The 18,685-nt window shown below is 35.7% G+C and overlaps 1 protein-coding gene across 3 annotated transcripts in view; it reads right to left on the minus strand.

The window, feature by feature from the left end:
• The window catches only part of LOC149230038 (aquaporin NIP1-1-like), a 37,298-nt gene extending 18,837 nt beyond the window's left edge, over positions 1-18,461 (minus strand). Inside the window, exons 1-5 of one of the 3 annotated variants that reach the window (XR_016247986.1) lie at positions 18,143-18,461; positions 16,253-16,483; positions 15,590-15,784; positions 15,208-15,269; positions 14,543-15,030 (exon numbers count right to left, since the gene is read on the minus strand). Coding sequence is in view for 2 of the 3 variants with exons in the window: in XM_089378831.1 (XP_089234957.1) it covers positions 14,808-15,030; positions 15,208-15,269; positions 15,590-15,784; positions 16,253-16,483; positions 18,143-18,322 (891 nt within the window). In the remaining variant the exon portion in view is untranslated. Of the gene's footprint in view, positions 1-14,398; positions 15,031-15,207; positions 15,270-15,589; positions 15,785-16,252; positions 16,484-18,142 lie in introns of those variants that run through there. The other 2 variants (XM_089378831.1, XM_089378832.1) reach the window with 2 other exon arrangements.
• Between the last annotated feature and the right edge of the window lie 224 nt (positions 18,462-18,685).

Consider the following 18,685-nt stretch of genomic DNA (forward strand, 5'->3'; position numbering starts at 1 on the left):
TTTTATTGAGTTCTCTTAATCTAGTTAACCTGCATTTATTTATTAATTTTTAAACTTTGGTTATGTGGATCATTTGAACATGTACTAGAACTTCAAAGGGAAATGTTCTATGGGAAAATTTGTTATTAATCATAGTTCCTATTATGTTATTGATGCAAGACGTAGAAAATTTAATGTGCACTTATGTTGGTTTTGAAAGCTCCCTCATAAGAATTATCCCCACTTTGCACTCCATCTCAAAAACCCCTTATTTGTTTACCTACCTGCAATCTTGTATACAATGAAATGAGTTTAGTATGGTTAGTGGGATCCACGTTTTATAACTCTATTTGTCACCCTTGATCTTAGTTAAGTAACCTACACGGTAAGTAGGTTGAAACATTGATTTAGTAACTTTGGAAACTCACTTTTATGCTTCTCTTGTAATGAGTGATCTGACCACTCTATACCTTCACTCAATGAGAGATGGTCATTCTAGGGACACTAACACAAAGCATGGTGCTGCTAAACTTCTAGATTTGATAGTTTCCTAGGAGAATAACTTGAGAAGGATGAGATGTCTTGTCATATGGTAGGAAAGCTTATGTTATTCTCTAAATTCTCTAGGACCTAGATTTTTACATGCATCCTCTCACCTCCTTAGTAGATCTATATAACAACACATTTCTTAAGTAAAAACGAAAGAGAGAATGAAGTGTTATTGAAATACCAAGAGTGGAATCTTTGCATGTGATATTCTGCCTTGTTTCATCTATTAGGCAAGGAGGAACTAGAGCCAAGAGATTAGGAAGGTTTACATATATCCCAAAGGTATATGTTGTTGTATGTTGAAAATTTTATTCATAATATATACCTCTTATGGTTCCTCCACCATATACGATTATATGATATTTTATTTATATTGGATCTAAACTAGTTTTAGAGGTTTCTATTATATCTCATTTTCTATAATATTTTACATTGCTTGAAAGAAGATCTTGTGTGAATGATTTTGTGTAGGTTATAGGTATTGGAGTAAGGAACATGACACTTCAATGATTGAAGTGGGATCTCCATATATTAAGGCATATATAAGCTACATGTTAACCCTAAAACCCCTCTTTAATCCCTAGATACTGAGTGATTACATTTCTATTTTGATATTATTATGCGGATATAACGTAATTGTATCCTTTGTCGCCTACACATATACTAAGGAGACCTAGTCTTAGAATCATCAACTATTTTCTTGTACACTGTATTTATTATAATAGGAAGTTCTTCCCTCGAATAGGATTGTAATTATTAGGTTCTTATCATTTGTAAGGAAACATATTCATAGCATTTGGTATAAAATCTCATGCAACTAGGGTTTTGCTTCTTCAAACAGGTCATCGTGGCATTTTCGTTATAATTCTTTCCATGGTATGTTTCAAATGTGAAACATGGAGAATCTCATGATGTGTTGTATGTACTCCAACCAATAATAAAATTGTAAAATGAAGTATATGAATATTTGTTTAACTTTTTTTTATTATTTTTTTAATATAATTAAATATTTTTTTGGTAGATAAAGGTTATATAATTGACATTGAATGATTATTTATTTAATATTGAATGATGACAATTTTTTATATAATGCTCATATTATAGTACACATGTCGTGCCATTAGAGTATAGATTGATATAATGAGAGTTGTACAAATTGTACACATGTTACTTTAACATTTTTTTTTTCAAATTTATATCTTTTAAATTATTTTTTTGTAAATTAAAAAATAAAACCCATAAAAATTGTCTATTCAATATTTACACCAATGAAAAAATAGAATTTTTGAATCTAATTACAAACCATTTGTGTTTATATGATACATAGTAATTAATATATAATGTTATTTTTCAAATTATTTATATTTATTGTACATAGTAATTAGTGATATAATACATAGTGATCAATAATAGAGTATACAAAAGCCAATTATCGTCATCATTACACAGTAACAGGGGAGACATTTCAACGAATCATATTTGAGATAATCCAGTTTTGACCAGTTCTGAGTAGTTTTTCATGGAGAACTTCTGGGAGGGTATGAAACAACACTTTTAGGGACTTATACATAACAGTTGCCCCCTAAAGCATGAGGTCGTAAATCTTTTTTGATGTTTGGTGAAATGCTTTATCATGAGGATCTGAGGTTTTTTGAACTGGAAGGTGACTTGTAATAAGATACAATACAATACATTATCTTCATAATATTTTCATGATCTAGCTGAGGCGGGCATTCCCATGCTCAGCTTTATAAATTCGTTTTCATGTACATAGGACAGACAACCGTCTGTGTGGAAAACTGATGATTTTGATAGAGCCATCATCCTTTTATTTGGATGATTATTTGTGCAGCAATGATGTACATTTGATGTCTCTATTTTCCTGAATATATCGTAGCTCGGATGGATGAAACTAGATCCGGGGTCTTCAAACTCGTTCAATATTCACCCGAAGTACAAGTCGATCCATGTGAAAAGATGTTCTGGAGTCGAACATGGAAAGACATCGCCTGATTACCAGCGAACGATGTAAGATGTTAACAGGTGCGAGAGGAATCACTGATAACGATGATGACCCTCAAGGTACGACAGTACAATTCATGTGGTGTGAAAATGGGACTTGGCGTCGAACACCACGCAAAATCTTTCGGTCGAAGGCCATTGATGTAAACCTGTCGCTGGAAGTGAGAAACTTGCCATTGAGTCATGCAAGCTTCAAAGTACTGAAAGGGTTGTTCCTAGGTCAGCTTCTTGGATAATGAGCTGATGTCAACAAGAAGTGACCCGTCGTAGGAGGGCATTAATGAATCCCACATCTATGACACGGAGCGGAGCAAATGATTTTTTGGAGGTGAAAACGATCTGATGATACAGGGTTCAGGGTGGCGGTCATGAAAGAATGAAGGGTGAAGGTATTGTAGTGGATGAGACACAAGCTGGGTTGGTGAATTCTCTGAGCGACTTCTCTTGAACATATCGGCGACACTAAAATGGATTGGTAGCGTTAACCCAAAAAATGGATGTTACAATGGACCAATGGTAATATGATCGGTGAACGAAATAACCCGACCCGACTCAATCATGGTGATGGAGTGAAAGTGTCATGTTCAAGAGCGACTTGCTACCAATAAAGTTTCTTCAAGTTTTGTTCCCAATTTTTCCCCAGTCATTGCTGACCAGTACCTCTTTATTTTTGTCAAGCTTGAGGAGGACAACATATGCTTGTTCTATAATTTTCCCTTCGGGCAAACCCGTCGCTATGTTTTAATGAGCCTAGTGACAGTGAAACTCGTTCTTGTCTGCATGGACAAGTTTGTCGCTATTGGTTTTAATGAGTTTAACGACAAAGATAACTCGATCCTTTTTCAATTTTAGAGAGTCTGAAAAGGGATGGAAAGGAAACTCCAGTAATCCTTTTTTGTCATATAATCCCTTAAGTCCGAAAAGGTATAAAATAATATGAAAGGGATAAATTTTCGATAGTTTTAATGAGCTGAACAAGACAAGCGCTCGATCTTTTTGTGTAATGATCCCTCAGATCCAAAAAGATTAAAATCTAAAGGAGGGATAGCACTTCCGATAGCTTTAATGAGTTGGAGAGGCAAATTGCTCAACAATCTTTTCATATCTTATGAGTCAGATGAAAAGAGCTTAAAGGAGACTCGTTTTTTGAGGAACGAGTGATATTTTCGGGTAGCAGCTGGTTCCAGGTAAGGTTTGGAATTTTCCAACCACGGTAGTGTTAAGAGGATGGCTAACATAATCACTCGTCGCAACTATTCCTCAAAAGGGTAAACAATCAAATGGAGGCGTATGATCGGCTAAAACAGAGTGGAGGTGATGATAAGAACACGACCAAGGCTCAAAAGCTGATGATAATGCATTCACAATGGTTATTTACCGGAGATTGGTTCATTTTTTAATGAGCTTAAACTCTGGCGGAACATATGCTCATTGCTTAGGTTTAATTTTTAATGAGCTTGAACTTTGCGTAAAACTACTCGTGGCGGGTTTATTTTGTAATGAGCTTGAACCCTGCGGTAACACTGCTCATGGCCTGGTTCATTTTTTAATGAGATTGAACCATGCGAAAACATATGCTCAGATTCAATTTCATGTTTACACAAGCTTGAAATGAAAAACTATGCTTGTTATAAGTTCGCATGACCCCAACATAATGACGCAAATCGAGGTGCATGCCCCCCAAGCTTCATTACATTCAACAAGGTGGTTGGAATGAAGGTTTACCTTCGAGATCTTTGAAGGACTCGACTTGGATTTTATGAGATCGTAATCAAAGACTTGATTTGGAAAGGGAGTTGTTTCAATTTTTAATGAGGTTGACACAATAAAAGAACTATCCTCATAACTCCTTGTTTCATTTTTTAACGAGGTCGACATGAGATAAGAACCGTCCTCGGAATCCACTGTATTTACAATATTTGATAGAAAATAAAAAACTGAAGGATGATTAAGGTCGCTAGAATAATCTTTGTGGTAATCCGGAATATGGAAACGATGGTGGTAATCTTCCCATGGTGCCTCTCCTATCATCATTAAGTGAATGATTCCTTCGTCTGTAGAATCCACATGCGACCAAAGATCTGATGAGGTGCCATATTCCTTAGACCTATCTATCCAAACACTCGATGAGCATTGATTTGGGTTTGCCCCCCAGGCTAAGAAAATTGATTGTTACAATATTTCTAAAATGGCAATGATCCATGCTGACAAAATGTTCAGGAATCTTCCGAATCTTTTAGATATAGAAGATATCATATTGCAGGTTTCCACCATGGTCACTTCCACCAAATTACTCGGAGGTGGTAGGGTGAAAGTACCCATTAAGAAAGTGTCCTTCAGGAGGCCTACTCTGACATTTTGAAGCGATTGAGAGCTTCCATGGATCATTGGAATGCTTCCAGTAACTTGTGAACTATTGGGGAGGAAGGTTTGTTGGTCGACAATCGTAATTCCTCCTTTGAAAGGAAATGCAATCTTTTTGAAGTATGTCGACACAACAGCAGCCATAGCATAAATCCAGGGCCTTCCCAGTAGGATGTTGTAATTGATGTTTCCATTGATAACTTCAACATCAATTTCTACTGTTTTGCCCCCCAGTTCAACTTGCAAGTTACTTAAAATTTCGTATGGAGTGTATGTCCATCCATCAAATGCTTTTAACGTCGTTAACAATTGTGACAAGGGTGGTGAGCCTAAATTTTTCCAGCAACTCATTGACATAATACATGTAGATGCCCCCTCATCTATAATTGTTTGATGAACAGTTTTGTTGAGGGATTTCACTTGAATGAGGAAAGCGAGTTGAGCTGGTAACTGAGGTTCATATCCTTTATGATTAAAGGCCACAAGATTGGAATCCACTGGGTCAATCCCACCTATTACTGATAATAGAGCCTGCTTTTGGGAGGGGCAATTTTGCAGTACTTCAAGTGTCAACATAGCGGACGGCGATTGGGCCAGGTCCTCTACTATATTATAATTCTGTGCTACTCTGGCACAAGGATTAAATGTTGATTTGTGTACTACTCCCTTTGGCAGCTTTATCATTAGCTCAGGAATGATGGGTGGCACAACTTCAGTCGAAGTTGTTGTCGAACTACTAGGTTGATCAGTAGCCTTGTTGTTCGATAGCTGTGGATTCCTGTAATCTTTATTCCTTATCGATATCAAAGCATCATTTTGCTATTTTGAAATGGACAACATAAGCACTTGGGATGGGGAAGCATTGTCGCTAGAAACCAGATTGGTTCCTGGGTTTGGAAACGGATTAGTCAATACTGCTAAGGTTTTTGAGTTCTTGAAGAATTTCTTAATCTCAGCTTTATGTGGACAATCTCTCGTCCAATGATCCTCATCGCATATCTAACATCCTGAAGGAAGTTTCCTTTGCCCAGAAGGGTTTGCAGAAGATTTTTCAGGAGACGAATAATCCTGTTTCTTCTTTTTGCTCTTCCCTTTCTTCTTGCCCCTTGGTTTCTTCGGTTCTTTGCCTTTGTCGGTCGACATGGCATTAGCCACTGAGGCGAGAATTTCTTCATTTGCATTTTGATTAGAAACCTTACGGGCTTTCTTAGATGCAGCCTTTGTCGATTTCGTGCTTGTCGTACCTATCACTCCATCGTCGGCATGAGAGTCCTTGCTTGATTTAGGAGGAGGAGGAACGGAAAATTCTGGTCTTGAAGCATCAGGGATTTTGTCATTGAGTGTGCGAGACTGAGTATAGATCAAGTCTAGATAATTGTGCACGAGCACTGACTTTCTCTTCAATGACGACTCCTCCCTTTGCCACATCTTCTGTAATAGAAGGTAACAAGGACTTAATAAACCATTCAGCTAGTAGCTGATTAGGGATATATATTTTTACCATTCTACGATGACGTCACCATTCATGAATATGATCATATATGTGAGTGGTCGTCGTCTATTTGAAATTGGTAAGAAGCTCTGTTCCTGTTTCATACCTTATTGTTAATTGAAAATGGGTTAAAAAGGTGGTGGCAAGGGTGTCGAAGTTATCAAACGAAGCTCTAGGCAATTCGATGTACCATTTCGCTGCCGAACCAGTTAACGTTCACTGAAAAGGGTGAAGCCTAATTGAATCATCATTTAGAGTTTTGGAGGAATACCATAGATGAAAGGTCATCACATGATTCGATGGATCTTCACCCGAATTTCCATTGAATTTAGGAATATTCGACGGAAGTTTATGAGGAATCACCGGCCACCAAGGTGCATAAGCGATTGGATCGTTCGTTAACCGATTTAGATCTGTTAACTCTAGAGTTTCTATGAAGGGCAACTGTTGATTCAGGTTCAGCGAAGCATACTCAGGATAAGATAGGATCGCCTGAGCAGTGGGTCTTTGCATACCAACATAATGCATTTGATGCTGATAACTTTGATAAGGTTGTTGGGCATAACCAATTTGGGATGACTGGTGATAAACGTTTTGAATATACAGCTGCCCATTACCTACAAAGCTTTGTTGCTCAGGTCCTTGGTAAGCTTGTTGGAATTGCGGTTGTTGATGTTGCACTAGCCATGGTTGTGAAACCATTTGTTGTTTCCCAATACTGGATGTTTTACCAAAATGAGGGGTAATAGTACCCGTTTGAGCCTGAGTCACTCCAATTAAGGAGCCACTAACTGGCAATTGCAGTTGTGTCGTGGAGACAAGAGGTTGTTGTACTATGACCTGAGAAACTTGAGGCTGGCATACAACAGGTAATGCTTGCACTTGCGACACTGTCACAATAGCTGGTATAGTGGGGATATTCGACACAGGTAGACTTGGTTGCATTGAGTATACAACTCTTGGTTGTTGAGGCAGTATTGGCACCCAACCGCTAGATGTGATTCCAATTTGACCCGAATTCGGTTGTGAACTTTCATATGGTTGTTCTCCTGGAGGGAACAATGAAAGGGTATAGTGCCCCCCTTACGGCAACAGTCCAGTGCTTAAAGGAATGATTGGTCTTTGGAGACCAGACTACCCAAACTGATACTGTTGTGAAGGATCAATTTGCTAAGATTCAACATAAGAAATTCCAGATACTATTCCGGATGAACAAACGGGAACAGACCATACTGTCGAAACAGTCCCTGGGTGGACTCCCTCTAGCGGTTGAGAGCTAGTTGGGATAGATGGTATACTAGCGAACATTGTTGGAGTGGTGGCAAGAGGTTCTGCTACCGCTATATCAGATGACATAGTCTTAGATGTCAACAGTTGTCCAGACATATCGAGTCTATCCAAAAGACTTCCTAGCGATTCTACAGGAACTTGCGATGAAGGGGTATTAACTTCCGAAGTAGAAGGATATAGGTGGATACCAGTTCCAAAATGCGATGGAGTACTGGATGGAAGATCCTCCATAATCTCTTCTATAGCAATCAATCCGGATGGAAGAGGTAGACCTTTAGGTCCATAAAATATTTCTGGTGTCGAAGAAGGTATAGATTCTGTAGCGACAGATGCTGTAGGGGTAACACCTTCCGAATCAACTCTAGATGGAGTTGGTTCAGGAATCGAAGTGTTTATTGTTACACTAGGATCAGTTCCAATGTCCTCTTGTAACTGCGGAACTTCTTCTATAGAGGCAGGGATACCAGAAATGGTTGGAGTAACTGGAGTCTCAGAGGATGTTGAAACACAAGTTTCAAACAAACTAGGAGACTTTGACCCAGTTAAACGAGTTCGCTTGGCCCAGAATGGTTTTGTTTCCAGAGTCAAAGACGGTTGACTCATCAGTCTCCGTGAACGACGAGGTTTTGATTGACTTTCTTCCACGATTGCAGATTATTTGATCAACTCAAAATAGGAGGGGAAAATGTTATTTCGAATTAAATGAATTTTAGACACTTTGACACAACTTGCTTTTTCAATTTTTAAGAGTCGAGAAAAAGCTAAAGATGACTCTAGTCGCCTTCGATTTTTAATGAGCCTGAAGTGACAAGTGCTCAGATGGACCTTTTCCTTTAAGGAGTTTGAAAAGGAATGAAAGAGACTACTCTAGAAATCTAGACAGAGGGATTACCAAACCAATCACAAAACTGCAGAATACTTTTTACGGTATAGCAGTCAATCTTCCTGAATGCTTTGTTTAGTGCATTACGATCGATAGGGCGGCAGACATGGCTTCCTAAGGATAAAGGATATTACCTCTTGTGGTCTCCCAATATATACTCAACGGTACGTGGGAGCACAAGTCCGTACTGGCACTTGTCGTCTCAAAGAGGAGGAATCACCCTTGGAACCTACGATGAAAGTGACAGTTACCAGGTTTTACGACACTAGAATACGTCTCTAGCCTAGACTTCTAGATGTTGTGCGTTAGGTTCCAAAGCGTTTTTAATGTTCAATGAATTTATTTTACAGTTGATCTTTCTTAAGAAGTTTGCCTTTAAGGTTCACCGCATGATGTAGATATACAATTCCTAAATATGCAATCTAAGATGATAAATAGTTGTTTACTCTTCTTTTTGCAATGAAAATCCTAGCTACTGAGGAAAGAGAAATGAAATCCTTTCAACATAGAGTAGAGATCACACACTAGATGCACTGTCCTAAATCAAAATCAACAAGCAGTCTAAATGAAAATGCACATGCATGTATTTGTTTTCTGCTTTCTTAATGTGTGAATGACAAAAAGAATGCTAAGTACAAATCTGAATTATTCCTTCTTTCAAAGCAACCATACTAACGATTTTATTTTCAAAAAACGAAAAGGAGACAAGAAGACACTTTACGATTTTGAATTGAAAGCTACTTTCGACACTTGAAATACTATTAATTCAGATCAAATACAAGAGTAACAATGTAATCAACTATCAAAAAGAGAAGGATTCTTTCCTTTGACTGAAAACGACACTTGTGACACTTTCAAATCAAAAGAAGACAATTCGATTAAGCTACTATTTGTAAATGAGAACTGTGAATGGCAAAAAATACATAAAAACATTCAAAAATCTTTGTACAATGGAGGTTGGATGATGTAAAGGAACGGGGTTTCAACAGTGGCCTACTGATCACAGACAATAAAACTCCTGAATAAAGCTGAAGACAGAGAAGAAAAAACCAAAATCTAGAGGCAAAAATAATCTTATTTGATCATCGCACCTGTAACACAGGGAAACAGGGATGCATGTCACCTACTACACACGGGAGGTGTGATGCATCCAGATTGCCAAGAAGAGAAGGTGCGATGGTCTAGGGATGAGACTTTAACTTGGCTTTTGGTCACAGTTTGCAGCTTAGTTTAGGGATTTAGGCCAAGCTAATGATACTCAGTAAATACAAAGTATAGCGACTGATCTAATGAGGTTACTTGAGCTACCTCTAGGGCACTTAGGATGTTTGCAAGTCAATTGTTCACTTCATAAACAAACTTGGAGATTGACTGAAGCAGTGTTGATCTAATTTGCACTTGCATAGAAAATGTAGTTCGAAGGCTAGCTGGCTTAACTTCAGGCTCCGTCTGTGGTTTATGAATAAAAAAAATAGAGACAAGCAATCAAACTAATCGCTCCCCAGTGGAGTCGCCATTTTGTTATCGGGAAATCTAGTGTCTATTCAGAGCTGCTAGTCCCACTAAGACGGGTAGCTATCTTAGAAACAAACAAATTCAATTCAATTGTTTTTCCTTTACGAGAGAGAGATGAGAAAGAAGCAGAGAGTACCAACCTCAGTCTTCCGCTTGGCTCCTTGCTTGTTTCCTTTCCCCTTTGACAGAATCTCACCACTGCTTCCTTACTTGTCCCGCTTCAAAGAGCACCTGTAGATTCACAGCAGCATAATACCATCAAAGCATAGAGATCTTTCACCGTAAACAATATAGGATCAGATATATATTGACAATACAAATGCATATATCAACACAATATTCAGAGATACACAAGAATATGGAGGAAAACTCAAATAGCTTTATTAGTAAAAGTAGTAGAAGAGAGGATTACAACCATTTGGTCTGACCCAGTGCCATCCTCCCAGCTTGAAAGCCCTCTTCACCTCACACAAAGCAAGATCACCCAACAATGTTTTCAAAGAGAAACCAGCAACACCTCTTTGCAAATTACCAAATTCCAACCCCCGGATCTCTGGGATGAGGGATCCATACATAGATATTTGCAGAGGTGTGAGTCAGCTCTGGGTTTCTTATTAGTGTCATTCCACTGATAGTTCTTGGTTCCACTTGGAGATTTCATTGATCTCTTACTCATCCCTGGGCGAATTCTGAGAGGCAAGTGTCATATGAGAAGTTTCTAGAAGATTTTTTGATCATCCACTTAGCAAACTGTCTCTACCATTTGTCTATTCTCCCTCATCGCACCCTATAGGACTTTTCAGTATGCATCGCAACCTGACCATGGAGCAAGTGAGATGATCGAGTTTTGACCAGTTCTGAGTAGTTTTTCATGGAGAACTTCTGGGAGATGATGTAATCAGCTGACCTTGTCCCTTTAGGGTATGAAACAACACTTTTAGGGACTTATAAGCCCTTGGTTTATGGACATATAGGGTTGGGGTTGCAGTGCCAAAACATGTTTATAACACCTTGTCATCTCACATTTCCCTCAAAACTTTGCCACCGAAACAACATTTTTGGGTCATTGAAGGACGCCATGAGCATTTTCTTTTGTGCAAGATGGGCCTCTAAGAGGTGTTAGGCTTGGGAAAGGCCTCATACAACCTTCATATACCCTCATCTACCCTTTCCCGTCTTTAGAACACTTTTTCCACCCTGAGGATGCTCACAGATCCAAACTTGTAGTAAAACATGGCAATTTTGTAGCATCATGTAGCAATCCTGTAGCAGGCTTGTAGCATCCTATAGCATTATCCAAAATTGACCATATTTGCTCAAGAAGCTTTATTTTTGTCTCTTTGGATTGAATAATAACCCCCAGGCTCTGAATCCATTATTCAAGGAGACCAAAGACCACTTTAGACTTACCTTTTCTTCATTGCAAGTACAATTCTGCAATTAGTGTTAGATGGTATATTTCCAAATTTTAATGGTAATGACAGTTTTCTTATGAAATTCACATGGACTCTGTCATTAAAGCTAAGTTTATTTGAAAACAGTGATAAAAAGAGTGATTATTTAATGAAAAGTAGATTAGGCTTGATTCTTGAATTCATGCTTTCTTAAGGTTTCAGTTACAAGCGTTGTTGTTGATAGAAATTTTTTTTTTCAAAGAAACTTTTACACATTCTTCAATTATACTAGTGATTTACATTTCTGCAAGTAGCATAGGCTTTACAATCTGCAAGTAGTTTAGTATTTCTAGTTTATGCAATTAGCACAATATTTTCATTCCTGCAACTAGAGTTAGTCTTCAGATTTGGATGAATAACATTTTCATTTTTGAAAGTAGAATAACATTTCCATTCCTGCAGTTAGAGGAGAACTCTGCCTCTTTTCATGCAATTTCCTTCCTTGATCTAGTTAAAGAGTGGTCTCTATATGTCTTGATTTGGTCCATTGCTTGAAGGTGGCATGAGTACAACCTGACATAGTGTTCATATAGCACTGTCACCTCTTAAGTTTGTACGAACCCTGAGTTGATAATTAAAGTTGGTAGCCTTGGGAGTCTCAACATTCTTGTTGTGATACTGAGGCTAATCATCCTTATCCAACAATGGAGAGGGAGGTGATGCAAGTGCACCTATACGAGAACAATAGAGGGAGTTTCATGCTTACAATTGAAATCTAGCATCCAACAATTAAGGTACATTCCACAAGAAGCCATGAAATAGGCCCCATTATGAAAGATGAGGCCCCTGTCATCCTTTTTCTTAAAGAAGAAAGAAGAAATAAAACCCTACCACTTAGGGTGAAGGAAAGTTGGCCTTTCATGAGGGGCTTCCAGCATTTATTAATCCATGCAAAGAGGGGATTAATGGAAGGCTAGATCCTTGTAACTAGTGAATCATATCTTTGTCATAAGGTAAAGAGGAAGGTCACAGGAGGACACCAAATCAACTCGACTGGAGGGGATCACTTCCAGTGTCTTCACAAACCTTGGAAACTGGGACTTGGCAAAATGACTAATGGAAACCACTAAATCCTAAATTGACATGAATTTTATTTTTATTCGGTAGAAAAAAAATATTTATTTTATTCTTTCATTAACTTTTTTTTTGGGTTAAAACCTATAAATACTTTAAGAAAAATCTTTCAATAGAAATCACATAAGAGTAATTTTTGGCCAACGCGTTTGGAACCAACATGTGTGGTTCATCATCAAGATCAGATGAAGAGGCACACCATGGAAAAAGCTTTAAATAGACATTGTTCTCTATTTAAGCCTTTGCCATGGTCTGCCTCTTCATCTGGTCCTAATGAACGAAACGAGTCCACCAAAAAATTCTCTTATGTGATTTCTACCAAAAAACTTTCTTAAATTCATTATGGATCACAGAAACTTGAATACATATAAATACTATCAAATGTAATGCAATTTTAATCTATAAGAATACAATTAAAAAACAAACTATTAAATACAATAATAAAAATATTATAAAATGTTGAAATTTTACTTTCGATTTAAAATTAATATAAATAAATGAAAAAAACAAAATATCACATTTATGTTATTGAAAAGTTATGTGCATTTAAAAACATTTGATACATATATGCCCGAAAAAACCTATACTTCCATATAATAAATAACTATGAAAATCTATATTTGTTATTTAAAATTTATTAAATTTATTTCAAAGATATTTTTTTAATTATTATATAATGTAGAATTATTTTTTTAATATATTATATAATTTACTTTTAATAATATTAATGTAGATATAATTTTAATGGAATTGTTTTTAGTGTTTTTTTTTGGATGTTTTTTCGGTGGATGTTTTGGTCAAATTTCTTTAAAATCCAGCAACAATTTATTGAAATCACAAGCTTGATGGATAATCCCTACACAATCGAGAGTGCAAGTTTTTCAGGTACTGAATCTATATATACAATCAAAAAACCAGAGTATTGAATCCCTATATATAGTCTGGTTACAATAACACAAATCAAGATTTCAGCTCAAAGTTCAAAAAAACCCACTAAAAACAACTCCTAATTTTAATTACATATAGATATAAATCTTAAAATATATAATAAAAAAACTATTACTCCAAATAATTTAGTTGATAAACTTTACTTCTCTTGCAATAAATTTACATCTTTATTTTAAAAACATTACTTCCTTTTATAATAAATTTACTTTTTATTTAAAAAATAGTTTATTATTTAGAAATAAAAAATAAAACTTTAGTTACATTGTATTAATATAGCAAAGATTAGAACGAATTCTCATGAGCTCCATAGTGAGACTGGCCGCTCGGTAGTTCCTAAAACGCCATGGATGGAAAGGATCTGCCATATTTGTGAGAATAAGAGCATCGAGGATGAAAACCATTCCTCTTATTATACAAACATTATCAATTTCACAACCTTTTTACAATAACCTTTCTAGCCTTTTAAATGCCAAAATTTAGTTGAATACTACAATCAATATCCTGGATTATTAATATAAGTGCTTTTTAGGTCATAGATCATTATGGTCTCAGTGGACGTTAAAAAATCATCAATTCAAAATATGATCTCAAAATCATATAAATTAAAATATTATATAATTATGGAGATTTATTTATTTTACCAGGAACAATTTTAGTTTTTAAATAAGTTTGGTTATAATACTACAATCTAATATCCTGGATTATTAATATCAAGTGTTTAAAGAATCATAACTTATTTCATATTAAAAAAAAAAAAAAAATAAATAGATGGTGATATGTTCTGTTAAAGCATTTCATGATGTGAAGTGACTGGTTCAATTCCCCGCATCAATCAAAATAATATATTGTACATATTGAAAATATAACCCTCCCAATCTTACAAAAAAAAAAATATATACATATATATATATAATAAAAAATTAAATCCCTATCATATATTTAATAATTATCAAAATTATCCAAATCTACAACCTAATCCTATTAGGGAAGCGAAGAAACTGAAAATAGTAAATGTACGAATTTTGAAGTTGAAGATTATTGCCTGCACAACATCACATGTACAGCAGGGATTCCTAAAGTGCCAAGGGTCGGAAGATCTCTTGATATAACCCTTTTCTTCGAAAAATATGCTGATATCAGAAAAGCCGCCGACATTATTTCTGTAACAGATGCTACCCTGGATCTATTAATAGCAAAGAGGGATCACCATCGCTTCCAGGGGTTGCTTCTATACTGTTTATCGCACACTAGAGGGCGAGCGCAGACTCTTGAGAAACGACCCACTCTTGGTAATTTCTCTCACAGGCTTTTCAGTCAACCGAATCAGGTTGTAACAGATTGCACCCAGTATAGCACCAAGTACAGGTGCAACCATGTATATCCAAATGCTTGTGTATTCGTTACCAGCCACCGCAGAACCTATGGTCCTTGCAGGATTCATGGAAGCCCCTGAAATCGGTCTGCCAAAATGGAAATGATACAGGTCAGACTATGATTGATTTGGGAAAAAATCAATTCATCAAAATATTGAAAGGAATGAGAATCATATGCCAAAATGGAAATGATACAGGTCAGACTGTGATTGATTTGGGAAAAAATCAATTCATCAAAATATTGAAAGGAATAAGAATCATTACCCAGATATGGCTACATTCATTGCAATGGTCGCTCCAACTGCTAATCCCGCCAGTTCACCAATCTGTGTAATTAAATATTTAGTTATCAACTTTTGGTTTGGTTCTATTTATTCTAACTGTAGTTATTTATGGGTATTTTTTTATGTAGATTGCAGATTCAGGATATTCAGAACTATGATTCGGAATATTCAGAATTAGAACTACCAGTGTTTCTGGATATTAATGGTTTTTTTCCTAACTTTTTTATTTTAGAATATTTTTGAAATTTTGGAATATCAAAACAATTATTTGACCTCTCTTCTAATTGCCATGTTAAAATATTCCCTAAAACTACCATTTACATAAAAATATGAAAATGAAAGGGAATTCCATAGAGATCTACCGCTCTTGTATCAGTGGCTACTGCAGAAATCACAAACATCAACAAAAACGTAGTAAAAATCTCGAATGCGAAGGACTGCAGGTCAGAGCCTGAGGGGACTGTGGCTGCCATGTGTGCCACATCTCCAAACATCAAACGGAGGACAAATGCAGCAGATATTGTTGCAATAACTTGAGCTCCTATGTAGGCTGGAACCTGTGATTTCAAGCCAATAAAATACCAACGAATTTCAATCTCTGATACTAATCTTTCTTAATTTTGCTAAATTCCTTTAACAACCCACCAGGATGTGATTTCATTCCTTTAACAACCCACTAGCATGTGATTTCACTGTTAGACTATTTTTTGAAAAAAAGTGCAGAAAGGGTATTTTTATTTGGATTGCTGATTGGCTCAGATCGAGAGATATAAGTGTGGTTAATTTCTCGCTCTAAGTGTAGTCAATTATTTGATGGCACCCATATTCATCTAATTATCAAATATTTGGTAAATCAACAATCGAGATAAACTCAAAAATGTAGAAATAATTTTTAGATAAAATTATGTGATAAAGAATTGGAGCACTGCCTTTCAACTTCATATCATATCATTTTTTCCTAAAATTATTTCTAAATTATGATTCACAACTGTGAAAATCTACATTCGAAAATACTTTATACATACCTGGATCCATGGAAATCTCCGCACAGTGGCAAAAGCCAGGGTTACTGCAGAATTGAGATGAGCTCCAGAAATATGACCTAGGGCGTAAATTAAGATCATGACTGCTATTCCCCACACAACTGACACACCAAGATGAGTTATGGAACCATGAGTTTTATGGTCAACAACAACGGCTCCGCAACCTACAAATTCGAGGAAGAATGTCCCAATAAACTCTGCAACCACCTGCACCTTGCACGCATTCAATCGAATTTGTAGAAATAATTGAGCTCAGAGTCTCAGACTAAATAGCACCATCGATTAAAGAATAAATAGTTATGCAATAAAACCATAAGAAAATTGTAAGACGATTTGGTACTTTTCCATTTCTTCAGAATAGAATTGGGCCGAAAGTTACCATTAAATATATAAGCTGACATATTCTGATATCACATTGATCACTCTTCGAAATACAATCCATTAATATAATCCGTATTTGATTTGATTTGCTTCATTTATTTATTTATTTATTTATTTGAATGGAGTCCTTTACTAAGGAGGAGAAATTGCTCAGACTTTTGTGGATTGTCAAAAATAGCTGTAATTTAGGTAAAAAAAAAATCGAGAAATTAAGCAATATCAGTGTTTGAATCATGTTTTTGATGGTAGAAATAGATTCAACACCATCAAAAACCTCTAGAGCTGTCAAATTTCAAAAATTTGGGTGCCTAGAGGTTTTTGATGGTGCTGACTCTATTTCCACCATCAAAAACATAATTCAAACATTGTTATTGCAAATTTCTTGAAAAAAATTTCCCATATTCTAGTCACTTTTGACAGTCCAAACAATTTCTCTGCTTGGGTAAACAACTCCTATTTTTATCAATAATAAAATATGGAAAAAAATAAAGATTTTGTAAACCTCTTCATCTTCATAAATAATCTACTTCATCTTCAAATTCATAAAAAATAGATAGAATTCAAGATAACCCTTTTCAACAATTCACTGGATGATGGAATAGTGTTATTCCCTAAATATGTTTATATTAATGATGCAATAGTAGTAAATATTAGGCATATTTAATTAGTACAGTCATATGAATTAAATAGTTAATACAGTTTAAATTGGCCTAATGATTGAAAGTATGTATTTTTTCTATATGAAATAAAGTTGAAAGCAAACTGTATATTTAATACAATCCTCTAAATTAAATAATAAATTAATATGAATTTTTTTAATTCTACTTTTCCCTGTAACTCACTGTAATCTTATTTTCTTAACCCTGTCCCAGAAAAAAAACAAGTATTCATGTTTCTGAGTGCAACTATGACTTTTTTGCCAGAAAGCAAAACAATTATCGAATCATGGATCAATTAATTTCAAAGCCATGAAATAACAATGCAACTATGCATTCACTGTATCATTGATAATTTAATCGCAAAAAAACAAGTATTCATGTTTCTGAGTGCAACTATGACTTTTTTGCCAGAAAGCAAAACAATTATCGAATCATGGATCAATTAATTTCAAAGCCATGAAATAACAATGCAACTATGATTTTTATCCCCAAAAACAAAACAAAACATTCACTGTATCATTGATAATTTAATCGCAAAGCAATAAAAGGAAAAAATTCTGAATATGGATCATCCAGATTTCTCTGGGTTCAAATGCTGCAATTTCGCCTAATTTCCCCTTACAAAAGACTTTCTTGCCTTGGACTATTGAGAAAACAAATGGATTCTTGATCTTATTCTATAAAAGCTGAATTAATGGATATTTTAGATTTCTTGTTCTGTACCTGTGATTTATTTCTGTGTACAAGAGGAAAATACTAAAACAATACAACTGCTTAAATAATGAACAGAATGGACTAGTAAGAAAACAAAATGAAGTAATACAAATCCTACCTTCTTAAGAAACGTGACAGATGGTATGAATGATCCAGAGGTTTTTCCACTAACACGGTTTTCTGTTTGACCGTCTTCCAGATCTCTAAAAGTAACAGTTTGTGGATCAGGACTGACGTTGTGTGCAACCATATTTCTAAAAGCAACACTCTGCAGATCAGAACCGTTTTCTGTAGCCATAGCAGCGCTGCTTGAACCAGTAAAGCTTCCAACTATGTTCTCTGGAAACACTGGGAAAAACAAATATTTGACAATGCCTGACTTGCCTACTTGATCCCTCCAATTTATTGTCACAGAACCCAAAGTGTGAACAATATTTGCCCTCTAACTCTGCAAGCACAGCTGGACAACGTACTGTACTACCTAAAAAGTCAGTCTTTATCATCAGTGATTATATAGTAACATCTGTTTACTCCTCTCTTTTTCTCTCTTCAAAGGGGAAACTAGTTTTTAATCTCAGCTTGAATTTATACATTTAACTGAGGTGGTTGTTTATCCAAAAATGGGATTCCTAAAACAGTAGTCTAACTAGACTGTTTCTTT

The sequence above is a fragment of the Pinus tabuliformis genome, chromosome J (assembly GCF_031772625.1).
Source record: "Pinus tabuliformis cultivar Carrire ecotype Pingquan chromosome J, CPIR1, whole genome shotgun sequence".
In the NCBI taxonomy this organism is placed as follows: Eukaryota; Viridiplantae; Streptophyta; class Pinopsida; order Pinales; family Pinaceae; genus Pinus; species Pinus tabuliformis.